The sequence below is a fragment of the Anopheles coustani genome, chromosome 2 (genome assembly GCF_943734705.1).
Source record: "Anopheles coustani chromosome 2, idAnoCousDA_361_x.2, whole genome shotgun sequence".
Lineage (NCBI taxonomy): Eukaryota > Metazoa > Arthropoda > Insecta > Diptera > Culicidae > Anopheles > Anopheles coustani.
This window is the reverse complement of record NC_071289.1, coordinates 80,224,759-80,243,501: the sequence shown is the minus strand read 5'-3', so window position 1 is coordinate 80,243,501 and position 18,743 is coordinate 80,224,759. Positions and strand designations below refer to the sequence as shown.

Here is an 18,743-nt window from a genome sequence, read left to right as displayed (position 1 = left end):
GTAAACATTTCGACCCGGTTCGTTTGCGTCCGTTCGGTTCCCTTTTTTTTTATTGTGGGAAAGTTTGAGCAAATTAACTCATCGATTGAGGGAACACTATTCATCGTCGATCGCAACATTCAACAGTTTCGATGAATAAAGGATAATTGACGGTATCGAATTGCGACACAATGGCGAAGTGGAAGATGATAATGGAAAATAACAACAAAAATTACCGGGTCTGGGAAGTGGTCCTTGATTATGTACCGCTCCTTTGCAATACAAATAGTTTGTATGATAGCGTTGCGGCTAACAGTCCACAGCATATTTCAAATTGAAATTGAATTGAAATCAAATTGAATTAACACACAATATTGGTGCTTAAAATGCTTTGTTAATTAATAGACTGATCGTTTCTTCTTTATGGTGATTACATTTTTTGATCATAAATATTTTCCACCTCAGTTAAACTCATTTAAATGGCACATAACGTTGTAAGACATTTTGAAAGGTACAAGAACTTTAGTTGAATTTTCTATGCAGTTACAGTTGCATACCTTTTGGCGCATAAAGTATGTGATGACATTACTTCGTTGAATTTTTATAGCATGTCCTTTTTCGTCCAGCTGGAATGCCGTTAAGAAGAATCTGTGTTTTTCTTCACCAGTTACTTATTGAAGCCCCTACCATTCATTGAAAATAAACTAATATACCCTTTTTTATTTATTTATGGGCCGCTCTCCTTTGCAGCAACAATGCCAGCGGATGGCTACTCGGTGCTGGTGACCTTTCCGACGGGAGACTTCGACGGTGACACACCGTTCACGCTGAACCCGTTCCAGATGGTGTTCAAGCAGAAACTGATCGTGGTGACGGTGGCGTACCGGTTGGGTATCTTCGGTTTCTTCACCAGCACGGACGGCGAGGCGCCGGGCAACTTTGGCCTGATGGACCAGTCGGCAGCCCTGCTGTGGATCAAGCGCAACATCCGGCTGTTCAACGGGAACGAGGGTTCGGTGACGATCATGGGGCACGGCACGGGCGCCGTGTGCGTGGGGCTCCACCTCACGTCCGGCGACTGGACGGACGACATGTTCCACAAGGCGATCCTAATGTCCGGCAGCCTGCTGCTGGACTCGAGCGTCCGGCCCGCCAAGCAATATGCATCGTCCTTGGACGAGCTGGCGACCGCCTTCGGGTGTTTCCGTCGGCCGACCACAAAGCTGATGGATTGCTTGCGGCGGGTCGACGCGCAGATCCTGGCCGAGAACTCGCCCCCGATCGACTGGGGCCCGGTGGTGGACCGGGGTCTCAGTAACACCACCACCCCCTTCATCCCGGACCACCCGAGCATGCTGGTGCACCAAGGGAAGTTGCGCAAGGTGCCGCTGCTGATCGGCCACACGGACATGGAGGAGGTCCTGGAGCTGACGATGGGCGACATGCTCGAGCACGGGTTGGGCGTGGAGATGTTCGAGACGCTGCTGGGCGACGCCGTGGCGAACGATCTCGCCGAGATGGAGTTCAACGAGACGCTGTGTGGAGGCAACATGGACATCGTGATGGAGGCCGTCCAATACCAGTACAAACCGTACCCGCCGACCACCGACCCGCTCGTACTGCGCCGGAAGTACATCGAGTTCGCCACCGAGCGCAAATACGTTGCGCCCACGATCGAGCTGGCGATGCACATGAGCCAGCAGGCGGACACGTTCGTGTACCGGTTCGACATAAAGCCGCGGACGGCGGCCGCTGTGCGCGACATCCCGGAGTGGGTCGGTGTGCCGCACAACTTCGAGCTGGTCTTCCTCTGGGGCCTTCCGTACTGGCTCGCGCTCGCCGACCAGATGCAGTGGGACAGCGCGGACAAGCGCGTGGCCGACATCGTGATGACACTGTGGGCCAACTTTGTCAAGTTCACCAACCCGACGCAAGTCGGCGTCTACATCCGGTGGGAGAAGTTCACCGTGACCGAGCCGGGCGTGCTGATCATCGATCGGTCGTTCAACATGAGCGACCACATGACGATGAGCTTCGGGGCGGTGAAGTTCTGGAACCACTACTACCCGAGTGTCATCAACTTTGCCGCCCAGTGCTGCAACGCCACCTACAGCGGGGCCAGTGGGCGAGTTCTGCCCGGCGGCGCGGGTACGCTGCTACTGGTGGCCACGTTTGCCGCCACCAACCTGATCCTACTACAATCATTTGTCTACGTGCACCTCCCGCGGGGATATCTTCCAACGGCGACGTAGTGATCCAAGCGCCCCACACCATCTCATATGGGCTTCCGAACGCTGGATCAACGATCCGCCGGTGCGGAACCGGAGGAAGAGAGTGTTGTAATAAATCAATCTGTACATAGCAAGCGGGCGGCCGAAATGTGCAGGCGTTTCTATTGTTTTTAGACCGAACCATCGGAAATGTTTCTTTACGGATTTTCTTATACCTAGTTACAGTTTTGTTTCTATTCAATTCTAAGCAAAATTTTAAAATAAAAGCTCTGAAATATATGTACAAATAAAACATGTAAACACATTTGAAAAGCGTGTCATTAATATGAGTTACACATAGTAACACTTATCATATAAAAAAAACAACAGTTCACCCTATCCTGACTTAGTTTGATGTCTTACATGTCTGTGAACTCTTGTTCTTACTGATAACTGGTGAACACTGAAATTAAATGTACGCTCAAAAATGTTAGTCATGTTTACGATTGGAAAAAAATATACTTTTGTATTATATTTTTATTTTCATAACTATTACTTGTCTTCAAAGGCACTCAAGTAATGCACAAATTGACGAAGCAGTTAGAAAATGATAACTGACCGTTACCGTACTTTGATTTTAACTTTCATTTCAACATTAAACTACAAATTTAAGCGCAGCACACTTTTTTTAAACCACCAAGCTCCTTTAAACTCTTTTGCACAGTTTACTATATTCATTATTATCTTGACCAAATGTAGAAAACTTTCTTCCGTTGTGGTATTTTAAAGAGTCATCAACGGCTGCCGAATATCCTCCAACGGTGAGCTCGTACTTTTCCTCCTCACTACCAATTTTAAATTGGTCGTACAACGCGTAAGTCGAGTTGCATGTCGAGTTGGTCCAATGTGCAATTTATCTCCTCACGCAGTTCTTTAAATTTTGATACACTCTCAGTTTTTATACTTTTGTCTTGTTCTTCTATCATATCACAGCGCACTATAGAACATTGTGTTCCATCGTTTTATGTAGATGCATCTTACCACATTTTTCAACACGCACGTCAAAACAGAAAAAAAAGTTCGCATCATTTTCCACCTATTCATAAATTCTCGCACCAAATTTATTAAAAACAGAAATGTGAAAACATTATCCCAAAAGAAGCCTTTTCGATTATGGTAACAATTTCAATGAAATTTCACAGCTTGAATACATCTGACGAAGGAGAAATTCTACCAAAAATTCAATGATAAAAAAATCATAAAATTTATACAATACAACGAAATTACCAGATTATAATCCTAGAATTTGCCAATGTCAACCTATAGCTAGTTAGAGGCACGACTGCGAAACATCATTGTTGCTGATTTCAACGAGTAGAAATATTGAAATGTGTCCCATCCCACTCCCCATTTCTTATGGTCACCGTATTGAAAATATTTCCCGTTCAAATGGCTGCAATAGAAAAGAAGGAAAAACAACATTTGTATGCCTTGGGACACGATATGTGTGCTTACGTTTTACATGTGGTATACATACGATTGCCAAAAGTATCCAAACCACCATGCTCCTTTATATCTTCCAGCAAGGTTGCCACATTGGTTAGCATTATTTTGATCAAATGTAGAGAAGTTCAATCCATTTAGGTTTTTCAAAGAGTCACCAGCGGTTCCCGAATACTTTCCCACGGTGAGCTTATACTTTTCTTCTTCGCTCGCAATCTTGAATTCATCATATAGCGCATAGGTTGAGTTTCCTTCGAAATCTTGCAACAGCACCAATAGCTCGTGTCTTCCCGATCTCGTCATAATATGAAGTTGCTCCAAACCAAGCCAATGCTCTCCCCTAATGTCTCCGAATCCATGTTTGTACATGGTCCAGTTGCGGTAAAAATTGACGGACCCATCAATCCGTCGCTGGAATACCGTCCAGCCACCGCCGAGGTTGAAGTTGTTGTCGAAGTGACAGAGCACCAAGAAAGGCTGTGCAATATTTCCATGACGAGTAATATTAACAACACTAGTGTATTTCGATTTGACCCGATCACATGATCTTGGAAGAAGTGCTCTGCTCATCTCGCCAAGTGTGTTTTTAATTTCGTTGATTTCATTTTTCATTCTGTTTTCTTGTTCTTGCATCTTGTGTTCCAGATGAACTTTGATTTCCTCCAGCTGCTCCGTGTGGTACTCGAGCGATAGTTGAAGATTGTCCAATATTTCCTTGCGAAAATCGATCATAGCATGAACGATCGCTTCCATTACGGTTGGCATGTCGGCTGTAGCTTCTCTTCCTGTTGTCCATCCTAAGCGCACCAAATTGCACACAATCACACACAACAACACTCTTTTCATCGACATCTTTTCCAAACTTCACTCCAGAATTTTACGTGGAGTCCGTCGAAGATTCTACAAACAACTGAACATTCTTCAACGTTCACAAAAACATTACATTCATAATGATTCTAGAATGAGCTAATTTTGCTATATATTTTGCAACACTGTCATCTTTCATAGTGATTGAATCACACTTTTGTTTCCAAAAACTACTAGTTTTTGTTAACCTAAAGCGGGTTTGTCACACGATCATCATCAAGCTGGACTTCTATTTCGGTCATTTCTGTACAAAAAACCTGGGGTTTACGTAGTTACTCTTTCGTTTTTGTTATAGTTTTTGAATGTTCCACCTCCTCTATTCCGCCTGACTCTTTTCTTCCATGAGTCATGATTTTAATGCCTTTCTGGTGTTGTGCGAAACTTAGTTTCTCTAACAATGTTCAACGACTTACTAGACTTTTTTTCTTGGCAAACATGGACATTCAGTCCACTGTTAAAGGGGAGTGTCCAGTTTTATCAGCTATATAGGATAAGGGAGCTCAGCTATATTTACTCACTTTTTTGTGTTTAGTCAACCCAACAAACTTTATTTGGATTAGTTTTTCTGAGCTCTGATATAATTGACATCCTTGTTTTAAATAGTTTTGAAAGTTATTGTTTGAAAATGTTAGAAAATTAATTAAATAAGATCATTCCGTTTGTTTGTTCGTTCCATACGCTACGTCGTAGTAGATTTGATTGTTTTTGGTTTTGCTCAGCTGTTTTCCATTGCAATGTTCCTTTGTCGCAGAGGGATTGTTTTAATATTATGATTTTTTTTTTGGATCGAGGTAACTTTAATTTTTTTTCACTTTATTTCGTCCGATGAATACATTTAGTTTACAAAACCATGAAAATGAATATAATTCCTGCACTTCACTTAAAGCAGCGAGGGTGAATAAAAACGAAGATTAGAATTCTGTGATTTTCCAACGTCATCTGAAGGCTAGTTAGAGGCACGACTGCGAAACATCATTGTTGATGATTTCAACGAATAATTATCTCTTCGAAATTTGTACCAACTTATTCCATCCTTTTCATGCTGACCTTTTTCAAAGTATGGCCCGTTTAAATGACTGCAATAGAAGAAGAAAGAAAGAAAATAATTTCAATAAGATTGTGCTCCACACACATGTGTGCCAACGGTATACGTACGTGTGATAACAGTATGTAAACCACCATGCTCCTCGAAACTCTTTTGCACAGTTTTTACTATATTCATTATTATCTTGATCAAATGTAGAAAACTTCCTTCCGTTGTGGTATTTCAACGAGTCACCAACGGCTGCCGAATATCCTCCAACGGTGAGCTCGTACTTTTCCTCCTCACTACCAATTTTAAATTGGTCGTACAACGCGTAAGTAGAGTTTTCATCGAAATCTTCCAACAGCACCAACAGTTCGTATCTTCCCGATCTCGTCATAATATGAAGCTTCTCCAAACCAAGCCAGTGCTCTCCATTTACGTCTCCGAATCCGTGCTTGTACATTGTCCAATTCTGGTAAAAATCGACGGACCCATCAATCCGTCGCTGGAACACCGTCCAGCCACCGCCCAGGTTAAAATTGTTATCGAAGTAACAAAGCACCAAAAAAGGCTTTTCAATGTTTCCATGAGGACTAATGTAAAAAGCACTAGTGTAGTTAGTTTTGACCCGATCACACGATCTAAGGACTGACTCGCTGCTTATCTCGCCTAGTGTTTTTCTAATTGCTTCATTCTGTTTTTTCATTCTGTTTTCTTGTTCTTGCATCTTATGTTCAACATGAACTTTGATTTCCTCCAGCTGCTCCGTGTGGTACTCAAGCGACAGTTGCAGATTGTCCAAGATTTCCTTGCGAAAATCGATCATAGCATGAACGATCGCGTCCATCACGGTTGGCATGTCGGCTGTAGCTTTTCCTTCTGATGTCCATCCTAAGCTCATCAAACTGCACAGAATCACAAACAACAAACCACGATTCGACGACATGTTTCATCAATTTCACTTTCCGTTGAGTTCGTTCAACTTTGTTCACAGAACTGAACGTAGGAGTATGAGCAGGAATACCTCGTACCCCTCAGTAAGTTCCCTAACTTTTATGTTACAAAAACTTTTCTCTGATAATGAGTTGTTTTCATATATTTTTTCTTAACATTTCGCACAAAAAACGAACCCGAAACTCTAATCGCTATTTTCGTTTCGTTAAGGCCTTCACGGTCTACATGCGTTAGTCATACTTTTTTTAGTCATATACGATCATAAGCGAATTGGTTTTCTATTTTCTTCGTTCCTGTTAAGTCTGTTAACGTATGCTTCAGATTTGTTTTTTATTATAGTTTATGTGCATGCACATTGACTGGCAAACCATAGCGGCAAAGTCCTGATTATTTTTATCGGTTAGTAATGAATTCAGTAAGGCACTGCTGTTGTGCTAGAATTGTTTTGTTGTGAACCGTCAATGTACTTTGGGCAACTTTGGCCTGATGGACCAGTCGGCAGCCCTGCTGTGGATCAAGCGCAACATCCGGCTGTTCAACGGGAACGAGGGTTCGGTGACGATCATGGGGCACGGCACGGGCGCCGTGTGCGTGGGGCTCCACCTCACGTCCGGCGACTGGACGGACGACATGTTCCACAAGGCGATCCTAATGTCCGGCAGCCTGCTGCTGGACTCGAGCGTCCGGCCCGCCAAGCAATATGCATCGTCCTTGGACGAGCTGGCGACCGCCTTCGGGTGTTTCCGTCGGCCGACCACAAAGCTGATGGATTGCTTGCGGCGGGTCGACGCGCAGATCCTGGCCGAGAACTCGCCCCCGATCGACTGGGGCCCGGTGGTGGACCGGGGTCTCAGTAACACCACCACCCCCTTCATCCCGGACCACCCGAGCATGCTGGTGCACCAAGGGAAGTTGCGCAAGGTGCCGCTGCTGATCGGCCACACGGACATGGAGGAGGTCCTGGAGCTGACGATGGGCGACATGCTCGAGCACGGGTTGGGCGTGGAGATGTTCGAGACGCTGCTGGGCGACGCCGTGGCGAACGATCTCGCCGAGATGGAGTTCAACGAGACGCTGTGTGGAGGCAACATGGACATCGTGATGGAGGCCGTCCAATACCAGTACAAACCGTACCCGCCGACCACCGACCCGCTCGTACTGCGCCGGAAGTACATCGAGTTCGCCACCGAGCGCAAATACGTTGCGCCCACGATCGAGCTGGCGATGCACATGAGCCAGCAGGCGGACACGTTCGTGTACCGGTTCGACATAAAGCCGCGGACGGCGGCCGCTGTGCGCGACATCCCGGAGTGGGTCGGTGTGCCGCACAACTTCGAGCTGGTCTTCCTCTGGGGCCTTCCGTACTGGCTCGCGCTCGCCGACCAGATGCAGTGGGACAGCGCGGACAAGCGCGTGGCCGACATCGTGATGACACTGTGGGCCAACTTTGTCAAGTTCACCAACCCGACGCAAGTCGGCGTCTACATCCGGTGGGAGAAGTTCACCGTGACCGAGCCGGGCGTGCTGATCATCGATCGGTCGTTCAACATGAGCGACCACATGACGATGAGCTTCGGGGCGGTGAAGTTCTGGAACCACTACTACCCGAGTGTCATCAACTTTGCCGCCCAGTGCTGCAACGCCACCTACAGCGGGGCCAGTGGGCGAGTTCTGCCCGGCGGCGCGGGTACGCTGCTACTGGTGGCCACGTTTGCCGCCACCAACCTGATCCTACTACAATCATTTGTCTACGTGCACCTCCCGCGGGGATATCTTCCAACGGCGACGTAGTGATCCAAGCGCCCCACACCATCTCATATGGGCTTCCGAACGCCGGATCAACGATCCGCGGGTGCGGAACCGGAGGAAGAGAGTGTTGTAATAAATCAATCTGTACATAGCAAGCGGGCGGCCGAAATGTGCAGGCGTTTCTATTGTTTTTAGACCGAACCATCGGAAATGTTTCTTTACGGATTTTCTTATACCTAGTTACAGTTTTGTTTCTATTCAATTCTAAGCAAAATTTTAAAATAAAAGCTCTGAAATATATGTACAAATAAAACATGTAAACACATTTGAAAAGCGTGTCATTAATATGAGTTACACATAGTAACACTTATCATATAAAAAAAACAGCAGTTCACCCTATCCTGACTTAGTTTGATTTCTTACATGTCTGTGAACTCTTGTTCTTACTGATAACTGGTGAACACTGAAATTAAATGTACGCTCAAAAATGTTAGTCATGTTTACGATTGGAAAAAAATATACTTTTGTATTATATTTTTATTTTCATAACTATTACTTGTCTTCAAAGGCACTCAAGTAATGCACAAATTGACGAAGCAGTTAGAAAATGATAACTGACCGTTACCGTACTTTGATTTTAACTTTCATTTCAACATTAAACTACAAATTTAAGCGCAGCACACTTTTTTTTAAACCACCAAGATTTCGATTATGGTAACAATTTCAATGAAATTTCACAGCTTGAAAACATCTGACGAAGGAGAAATTCTATCAAAACATTGTTGATAAAAAAAATAATCATAAAATTTATACAATATAATAATTGAAAACAAGAAACTAACGGATTATAATCCTAGAATTTGCCAACGTCAACGGAGAGCTAATTAGAGGCACGAATGCGAAACATCATTATTGATGATTTCAACGAGTAGAAATATTGAAATGTGTCCCATCCCACTCCCCATTGCTTATGGTCACCTTTTAGAAAATATGGCCCGTTCAAATGGCTGCAATAGAAAAGAAAGGAGAACAAAATTTGTATGCCTTGGGACACGATATGTGTGCTTACGTTTTATATGTGGTATACATACGATTGCCAAAAGTATCCAAACCACCATGCTCCTTTATATCTTCCAGCAAGATTGAGACATTGGTTAGCATTATTTTGATCAAATGTAGAGAAGTTCAATCCACTTATGCTTTTCAACGAGTCACCAGCGGTTCCCGAATACTTTCCCACGGTGAACTTATACTTTTCTTCTTCGCTCGCAATCTTGAATTCATCATATAGCGCATAGGTTGAGTTTCCTTCGAAATCTTGCAACAGCACCAATAGCTCGTGTCTTCCCGATCTCGTCATAATATGAAGTTGCTCCAAACCAAGCCAATGCTCTCCCCTAATGTCTCCGAATCCATGTTTGTACATGGTCCAGTTGCGGTAAAAATTGACGGACCCATCAATCCGTCGCTGGAATACCGTCCAGCCACCGCCGAGGTTGAAGTTGTTGTCGAAGTAACAGAGCACCAAGAAAGGCTGTGCAATGTTTCCATGACGAGTAATATTAACAGCACTAGTGTATTTAGATTTGACCCGATCACATGATCTTGGATGAAGTTCTCTGCTCATCTCGCCAAGTGTGTTTTTAATTTCGTTGATTTCATTTTTCATTCTGTTTTCTTGTTCTTGCATCTTGTGTTCAACATGATCTTTGATTTCCGCTAGTTGCTCCGTGTGGTACTTTAGCGACAATTGTAGATTGTCTAATATTTCCTTCCGAAAATCGATCATAGCGTGAACGGTCGCTTCCATTACGGTTGGCAAGTCGGCTGTAGCTTCTCTTTCTGTTGTCCATCCTAAGCGCACCAAATTACACATAATCACACAAAACAACGCTCTTTTCATCGACATCTTTCACAAACTTCACTCCAGAAATTTACGTGGAGTCCGTCGAAGATTCTACAAACAACTGAACATTCTTCAACGTTCACAAAAACATTACATTCATAATGATTCTAGAATGAGCTAATTTTGCTATATATTTTGCAACACTGTCATCTTTCATAGTGATTGAATCACCCTTTTGTTTCCAAAAACTACTAGTTTTTGTTAACCTACAATGGGTTTGTCACACGATCATCATCAAACTAGACTTCTATTTTGGTCACATCTGTACAAAAAACCCGGGTTAACGTAGTTACTCCCTCGTCAGATTTCATTGTAGATTTTTTAAATAGTTTTTTAATGTTTCACCTCCTCTATTCCGCCTGACTCTTTTTTTCCATGAGTAATGATTTTAATGCAATTCTGTTTCTTTGACTTAGGTAGTTTCTCAATGAATGTTCAAGGACTTACTAGACTTTTTCTCTTGGTAAACGTGGACAGTCAGTCCACTTTTAAAGGAGAGAATCCAGTTTCAATTGGTGTGTAGTTCAACTATATTTACTCACTTTTTTGTATTTAGTCAACCCAACAAACTTTACTTGGATTAGTTTTTCTGAGCTCTGAAATAATTGGCATCCCTGTTATAAAAAGTTTAGCAAGTAAATGTTTGAAAATGTTAGAAAATTAATTGAATAATATCATTTCGTTTGTTTGTTCGTTCCATACGCTACGTCATATTAGATTTGATTGTTTTTGGTTTTGCTCAGCTGTTTCTCCATTCCAATGTTCCTTTGTCGCAGAGGGATTGTTTTAATATTATGATTTTTTTTTTTCGAGATAACTATTTTTTATCGAGATAACACCGATTCGTCCGATGAATACATTTAGTTTACAAAACCATGAAAATGATCATAATTCCTGCACTTCACTTAAAGCAGCGAGAGTGAATAAAAACGAAGATTAGAATTCTGTGATTTTCCAACGTCATCTGAAGGCTAGTTAGAGGCACGACTGCGAAACATCATTGTTGATGATTTCAACGAATAATTATCTCTTCGAAATTTGTACCAACTTATTCCATCCTTTTCATGCTGACCTTTTTCAAAGTATGGCCCGTTTAAATGACTGCAATAGAAGAAGAAAGAAAGAAAATAATTTCAATAAGATTGTGCTCCACACACATGTGTGCCAACGGTATACGTACGTGTGATAACAGTATGTAAACCACCATGCTCCTCGAAACTCTTTTGCACAGTTTTTACTGTATTCATTATTATCTTGATCAAATGTAGAAAACTTCCTTCCGTTGTGGTATTTCAACGAGTCACCAACGGCTGCCGAATATCCTCCAACGGTGAGCTCGTACTTTTCCTCCTCACTACCAATTTTAAATTGGTCGTACAACGCATAAGTAGAGTTTTCATCGAAATCTTCCAACAGCACCAACAGCTCGTATCTTCCCGATCTCGTCATAATATGAAGCTTCTCCAAACCAAGCCAGTGCTCTCCATTTACGTCTCCGAATCCGTTTTTGTACATTGTCCAATTCTGGTAAAAATCGACGGACCCATCAATCCGTCGCTGGAACACCGTCCAGCCACCGCCCATGTTAAAATTGTTATCGAAGTAACAAAGCACCAAAAAAGGCTTTTCAATGTTTCCATGAGGACTAATGTAAAAAGCACTAGTGTAGTTAGTTTTGACCCGATCACATGATCTAAGGACTGACTCGCTGCTTATCTCGCCAAGTGTTTTTCTAATTTCTTCATTCTGTTTTTTCATTCTGTTTTCTTGTTCTTGCATCTTGTGTTCAACATGAACTTTGATTTCCTCCAGCTGCTTCGTGTGGTACTCAAACGACAGTTGCAGATTGTCCAATATTTCCTTGCGAAAATCGATCATAGCATGAACGATCGCGTCCATCACGGTTGGCATCTCGGCTGTAGCTTTTCCTTCTGATGTCCATCCTAAGCTCATCAAACTGCACAGAATCACAAACAACAAACCACGATTCGACGACATGTTTCATCAATTTCACTTTCCGTTGAGTTCGTTCAACTTTGTTCACAGAACTGAACGTAGGAGTATGAGCAGGAATACCTCGTACCCCTCAGTAAGTTCCCTAACTTTTATGTTACAAAAACTTTTCTCTGATAATGAGTTGTTTTCATATATTTTTTCTTAACATTTCGCACAAAAAACGAACCCGAAACTCTAATCGCTATTTTCGTTTCGTTAAGGCCTTCACGGTCTACATGCGTTAGTCATACTTTTTTTAGTCATATACGATCATAAGCGGATTGGTTTTCTATTTTCTTCGTTCCTGTTAACGTATGCTTCAGACTTGTTTTTTATTATAGTTTATGTGCATGCACATTGACTGGCAAACCATAGCGGCAAAGTCCTGATTATTTTTATCGGTTAGTAATGAATTCAGTAAGGCACTGCTGTTGTGCTAGAATTGTTTTGTTGTGAACCGTCAATGTACACTCCCTTTCAAAAATGACAAATGTGGGATTTGTCATCGTGATCAAGGTTGTTAAGTATATGCTCTTCCCAATTGTAATAATCTTGGCCAATATCAGTGAAACAGTTTTCACTGCAAGCTTGTAAACAAACAAAGTTGGAAAGCGTTCATTTAGTTTTTTCTAAAATTTTCTCTCAACTCGTGCAATTATGAACAGAAGAAACTTGTGGAAGTACGACGAAACGATGGAGATGCTATTGATAATGAAAAACGGCAACTTTGCTCGGCAGTTCAGCAACAAGCACAACAAAAACATGCAGATTTTTCGAATGATTGAGCAGCAAATGTGGGCCCGTGGATACAAAACAAAAAGCGCCGAGCAAATCTGTGTGCGATGGAAAAATCTGAAGAATCTGTACCTAAGGGTAAAGCGGAGCAATAGCAAAAACGAACAGGAGCTGTTTCCGTACTACGAAGAGATGGTTGAGTTGGTTGATGAAAAAGGAAACAAATCGCCACAGGAAGCTGCAGCACCCGACGATAGTGCTGTATCGATGCCGTTGGAAGAGAACGACACGGGAGAAGATAAACCTGCACCGTCAACCTGGGCGCCACCGCGAACCACCGTACAGCATGTGCGGACTAAAGTGTTGAAAAAGCGAAGATCGTTCATTACGCGTGGAACCATGGAACGAAAGGTTCGGCCGAGCGTCAGCAAGCTCGAAGCTACCCTAGCCTCCAGCAAGCAGGAATTGAGTGACGAATTCTATCGCACGCAGAAGCGACTAATTGACTACGAATTCAATCTGTACATGCAAAAGGAAGAGGAACTAATTGACCAGATTCAGGAAAAGACTAGAGGCATGATAGAAGAATACATGGATAGATTTTTTAACCAACTGAAGGAAGTCGTTGGCTCAGATGCTCAGATTGAACAGGTTACTTACATAGACGAATATGAAGATCACATAGAAGAGGAAGCTTAAATTGAAGCCATTTTTAAATAAAAAAAACCCATTTTATAACGTTTTTGTGTGTTACGTATATTTATTACTATTGTTTTATTATTAAAAACTGCTTGCCAAGACCTTTTCAATCTTCATCCTCTTCAATCTTTGGATAATTACTGACCATATATTTGGCCAAATGATTCCTAACCTCTTCGCCCTCCGTCGTAACGATTCCGCAAGACCACTGGGGTTGGGTGGGTGTAGCATCGTCCACGCTCGGGCAGTCGCTCCAGCTTTCCTTGTACTGCGAGCCACAGCGTTCGGTGATGTTGTGCAAAATGCAACAAGTTGCTATGATATCGGGTGCAACAGACATATTCGCATTTAGGCAGCGGTCCAGTACCTTCCATCGTCCAGTCAGCCGCTCAAATGCTGTCCCGATAACGTTCCGTGCCTTCGCTGCGTATACATTGAAGGAATATTCAGCGCTGGACAGTTTGCCCGGGAAGTATGGCGTGATGAGCCACGGCAGCAAAGGATATCCCTTGTCTCCGAGCAGAAATGGATGTACCGCTTTTTTATCGATCATTCTAGCTTGATCGAAGGGCTATCAGGGAAGGGTTAGATGGTAAATTTTCGGGACTACGCGATCGAAAATACCGTTACTTACATGCACCTGGTCCTCCATCGTTGTATACAGACTGGTTTGCAATAGCACCGTTTCATCATTCGCTTTGCCGGGATGCTTACAGGAAATGTCCATGAATCTGTTGAGCACAACAACAAAAAATGTGGTATAGTTTTTAGGTCACATGTTATTCATCTACTTTTCGCTTACCTTCCATTGCAATTCACTACGGCCTGCAAAACCAACGAATTCCATCCTTTGCTATTCAGATACTCCTTGCTATCACCACTTGGTTGATTGATGGCCACATGAAGGCAGTCAAGGATCCCTACAATTTGTGGTATACCGACGAAATCTTCAAACTCTTTGATAACTCCCTCCAGCCCATCCGTGTCCGTCGGCATCCGTATTTCACTTGTAAGGGCCGTTTTCACCAGCGCCTGGCAGAAGCTATGCACATACTTGCGCACCGTGGTGAAGTGCAAGTCGAACTTTTTTCCGGCCATCCGATAATCCTCCCCGGTACCGAGCACATACAGCGAGATGCCGACCTGCATCTCCAGCGTCAGTGGATCATCTAGCGTGGGCGGTTTAGAGTCTGCCAGGAGCTCACCCTTAGCCAGCTCGCATACGAGCCCGAAGGTCTCCGGATCCATACGTAACATGTTTAGCTGATCATTGTCGAAAGCCGACGTTAATCCGATGCCTTCCCGGGGCAATGGCACCTCCCTAGGCAATGGCACAACCCGGACCAGTTTAGGTGTACGCTCGGGGCGTACAATAGGCACATCTTTCTCCAGCTGTTGCCGTTGGCGACGGTAAACGGAAATGTTTCGACGCAACCGGCGGGAGAGCCTCGTATAGAATTGCCGCCGCAAACGTACAATGTGGTCACGCTGCCACTTCAGATGCAACGCTATCAATTGTTGCACTACGATGCGGAAGTTTGTAACCGCTTCCAGTACAATTTGTTTACCGTGATGGCTAGTCATACTTGCGCGATGCTGTTTTGTGTTGTTCGAAGTGCCTATTTTGAATTTTTACGAAACAAGCGCCAAAGGCATTTGCCGTTGTTTACAAACTTCTGACAATTTATATATTGACATTCAGCAACCAAGGTCTATATAAGATTCGTCGATGTAAGAACCTTGTATGTATTTGAAAAAGAAATTCTGATTTTTTTTTTATAAAAAGTAATTTATTTTAAATTATAAAACGGAACAGTACATACAAATGTATAACCCTTTGTCGTTAAAGTAAAGCCGAAAAGTTTCGACCTGGACGGAATATTGATAAGAGTGGCGTTTCAAATACTGTTTTCGATGCTGATAATCCTACCGTCCGCTTCTACTCCACCGTTTCCAAATGGGGCAAGTAAGGTGGGAGCTGGACATCTTGCTTCCGCTCGAACGATAGCAGGTACCGCAGCATCGGCAGCGTTTGCCGAAGGTAGCTTCGCAGCTCGTCGAAGCTGGGCCGATCGCTAGCATCCAAATCCCAGCAGTTCAGGCACAGTTGGTACAAATCTTCAAACATAAACGGTGGCCGTTCCGGTTTTTGTCCGGCGCGGATGACAGCGAACAAATTCTCGGTAGTGGTGCTCCCGAACGGCGTTGCCCCAAGGCAGCAACATTCCCAGATCAGCAACCCGAACGACCAAACGTCGCTCTTGGCGGAATGGTTTTGAAATTTAATAACTTCCGGCGCATGCCAGCGTCCGATGTCGATCTGTTTGTTCGTGTCCTCGGTGTGCAACGGTGGTCCGAAAGCGCTCACCTTCACTTCGAATTTGGTATTCACGTACACGGTACGAGCGCACAACTTTTTACTCACCGCCTGTGGAATGCAGAATGAAACATGATAACGTTAAGCGGGAATTGAAACAAAAAAAGGGGCATCGGTAAGCAAAAGCTACTTACACCATTATCAACCAAAAACTGCATCCCATCACACACAAGACAGAGAATATTTACAACAATTTCCTCGGAGATGGTGGAAAACTTGGCACTGCTCACGTTGGGCGGCACGCGCGCATTCAGTAGCGTTTGCTTTAGCGTCGTTTGCATTTGCTCAAACAGCAGATAGCACCAATCGGGCGTCACACAAACGCCGTAGAACAGAATCACGTTGGCGTGATCCTCCAGTGCCGTAAGTCGTCGAAATTCGTTCAGGAATGCAATCTGATCTACTCCCTCCATATCGTCCGTGATCACGTGCACCTGTGCCGGTCGATCACCCACCGACTCGGACGGTGAAGCTTGCAAGCTGCCCAGCAATACATCCCCATATTTTCCACTGCCAAGGATGCGATTGATATCCAAGCTAAGGTACTTCCGCGGGTGGTTCTTTGCAGGTTCGAGCCCCTCGATGATGTCACGTAGTTCCGCCTCGAATCCGCGCTGTTCGTAGATGTCCGGCATAAACCCGTTGTTCTCCACCTCCAGTATAGGACCCTGTAGCGTCAACTCATGATGGTCGGCGAAAGGACGCGTGTTGGCGGTGGGTGTCTTGAAATGCAGATATACATACAGAACGATTGCAGCCGTGAGAACGATACCGAACAGCACGCAAGCAACGGTAAGAATGGTGATGAGGGTTTCATTTCGTTCTGTAAGAAACATTGTGTTACCGATCGTGGAAGTAATTCATAGAATCGTTGAGATTGTTTCATGATTGAACAAAGAACACTATCCCCGGAACTTAAACAACTTACCCAATTCAACCGTTTTTAGATTCACATGATGATGATCCGGATACTGATGCTGCTCATGTGTCGTCGTCGCATACCGTACCTTCACCACATGGTTTAGAATGCTCACCACCCCGATCGAGATGTGCACATGCGTCCGTGCCGTGATCGGTGGATTAAAGTAGCTTCGATACTCGCGCCCATCGCCGACGGTAAAAAACAACGACTCTTCATCCTCCTTCATCTCCAACTCTGCCGCTATGTAGTACGGCACCTTATTTTCCTTCGACTTTTGGAACGTGTTCAGCTGGCTCTCATCGATCTGCTGTATCAGCTCGCTGTTCACGTAGTGTACCACCACGCGATAATAGTTTACCGGACCATTGTTGTTCGTTGCCCGTGGAATCCGTATCTGTATCGTGGACTCTAGTCGGCGCAATATGGTGGGCTCCTCGGGTTCCGGATCCGGGCGACCGATCTCCGTGCTGCCCACAATGCTTGCCCGTCCTCCCTCACGGCCCTTGCCGGAGATAGATACCACCGTTACGTTGTAATCGGTTCCCGGATTGAGGCTAGACATTTCGAACGAGGTAGTTGAATTGTGCACCGTCCAGCGTGCTGGATAGATGCGGAAGTCTGCATACGTCCTCGACGCCTCGGCAACGATCAAGAACTCTTCCACCATCACCCCATCTTCGGGTGGTAGATCCCAACGGATCGCAATCGTACTCTCGCGCTGCTCGCCTTCGATGCGCAGGTTGCGGACGGGTCCAGCTTCCTCGACGCCCGTTTCATAAACCCCCTGGGCGTTCACACCACCGCAATTCTGATCCGGTTGTTTGCCACACGGCTGATCGCATTCCCGGTCCTCGACGACGCGCGTCACGATCGCGTTGGTGCAGCTGCAACGGGTCCCAGACAGTACGGCATACCTACGGTGCGGTAATACACGGCATAAAAGAGTAATTATTATGAGTCACCCTTCCAAACGTGCGGCCGCATGACGCGCAATGTCCCTGCATGATGACGTTACCTTTGGAAGCTGCTCTCACAGTTATCGATGCACTCGTCCAAGTTTTCCGTGGTAAGGGCGGGCCGTGCAAAACGGTCACGCTCGTAGCAACCGAAGTATGACCGCTTTTCTGCGGCCACTAACGCCCCAAACAACGCGAATCCCGTTAGCCCAAGCAGCAAGATTCGGAAAGAACTCAGCACCCGGACACAGCATACTCCAGATCGGTGGGCTGATGATCGTGGCCGTGGCGATGGCATTTTGTTTTCTGATGCTTTGTGGTCGCACCTCACATTAATTTATGCAGCCATCGTCAAATGAAAAGCTTTCACTGTTCGAGCTCTTGCGTTAACACACTGGTCAGGTCTGGGCACACAGTTAAGTATCAAAGATTACGTTTCTCAATAGCCGGGAAGATTCGTTTTAATAAACATGCTTTCTCTACAAAATCGGCACAAACGGAATGTAACGAAGGAAAGGTAGAGAGGCTAGGGTTTGATCACACAGTCAGCACTAATTACATCGAGATCGAGATGCAGCACGATCGCAGATGAGGCGACACACCTGACGGGCGCTTTTAGCCTGCTACGTTTGACAACTATAGCAACGCTGCAGCCATCACATTGCCTGCCTACGCGCCCACGAATACCACCGCGGTATTCTAGCTTGCCGAAGAAGAGAACACCGTTACGCACTGTCGGATGTACACAAAAGCTGCGCGGTTGAGCATAACACTACTACAAGCGTGCCTTAACGTGACGCATCCTACGATCGAGTTGAGGTTCCCGATCGCGTGGTAGGTTAACCCTTTAATCCACACTGGAGG

The 18,743-nt window shown here is 44.7% G+C and overlaps 4 protein-coding genes across 5 annotated transcripts; 1 reads left to right on the top strand and 3 right to left on the bottom strand.

Annotated features, from left to right (window-relative positions):
* The first annotated feature begins 734 nt into the window (after positions 1 to 734).
* On the top strand, positions 735 to 8,331 carry LOC131265129 (uncharacterized). Its single transcript, XM_058267391.1, has 2 exons — positions 735 to 2,192; positions 6,979 to 8,331. The coding sequence occupies exons 1-2, from the start codon at positions 735 to 737 to the stop codon at positions 8,329 to 8,331; spliced, it is 2,811 nt and encodes a 936-aa protein (XP_058123374.1).
* A 2,409-nt stretch (positions 8,332 to 10,740) lies between these two features.
* Positions 10,741 to 12,106, bottom strand: LOC131265128 (ryncolin-2-like). Its single transcript, XM_058267390.1, has 2 exons — positions 11,376 to 12,106; positions 10,741 to 11,296 (listed from the first exon to the last, which is right to left on the bottom strand). The coding sequence occupies exons 1-2, from the start codon at positions 12,104 to 12,106 to the stop codon at positions 11,167 to 11,169; spliced, it is 861 nt and encodes a 286-aa protein (XP_058123373.1). The 3' UTR covers positions 10,741 to 11,166.
* A 1,570-nt stretch (positions 12,107 to 13,676) lies between these two features.
* LOC131266488 (uncharacterized) lies at positions 13,677 to 15,238 on the bottom strand. 2 transcript variants are annotated; one of them, XM_058269034.1, is made up of 3 exons: positions 14,427 to 15,238; positions 14,255 to 14,355; positions 13,677 to 14,182 (listed from the first exon to the last, which is right to left on the bottom strand). In XM_058269034.1, the coding sequence occupies exons 1-3, from the start codon at positions 15,206 to 15,208 to the stop codon at positions 13,731 to 13,733; spliced, it is 1,335 nt and encodes a 444-aa protein (XP_058125017.1). In that variant the 5' UTR covers positions 15,209 to 15,238; the 3' UTR covers positions 13,677 to 13,730. The 2 variants fall into 2 exon arrangements, with proteins under 2 accessions (XP_058125017.1, XP_058125016.1); XM_058269033.1 differs by having other exon boundaries at positions 13,677 to 14,195; positions 14,259 to 14,355.
* Positions 15,239 to 15,413: 175 nt separating this feature from the next.
* LOC131266479 (putative inactive tyrosine-protein kinase Wsck) lies at positions 15,414 to 18,488 on the bottom strand. The gene is made up of 4 exons (XM_058269025.1): positions 17,939 to 18,488; positions 16,930 to 17,837; positions 16,136 to 16,824; positions 15,414 to 16,052 (listed from the first exon to the last, which is right to left on the bottom strand). Exons 1-4 carry the CDS (start codon positions 18,175 to 18,177, stop codon positions 15,564 to 15,566), a joined length of 2,325 nt encoding a protein of 774 aa, XP_058125008.1. The 5' UTR covers positions 18,178 to 18,488; the 3' UTR covers positions 15,414 to 15,563.
* Between the last annotated feature and the right edge of the window lie 255 nt (positions 18,489 to 18,743).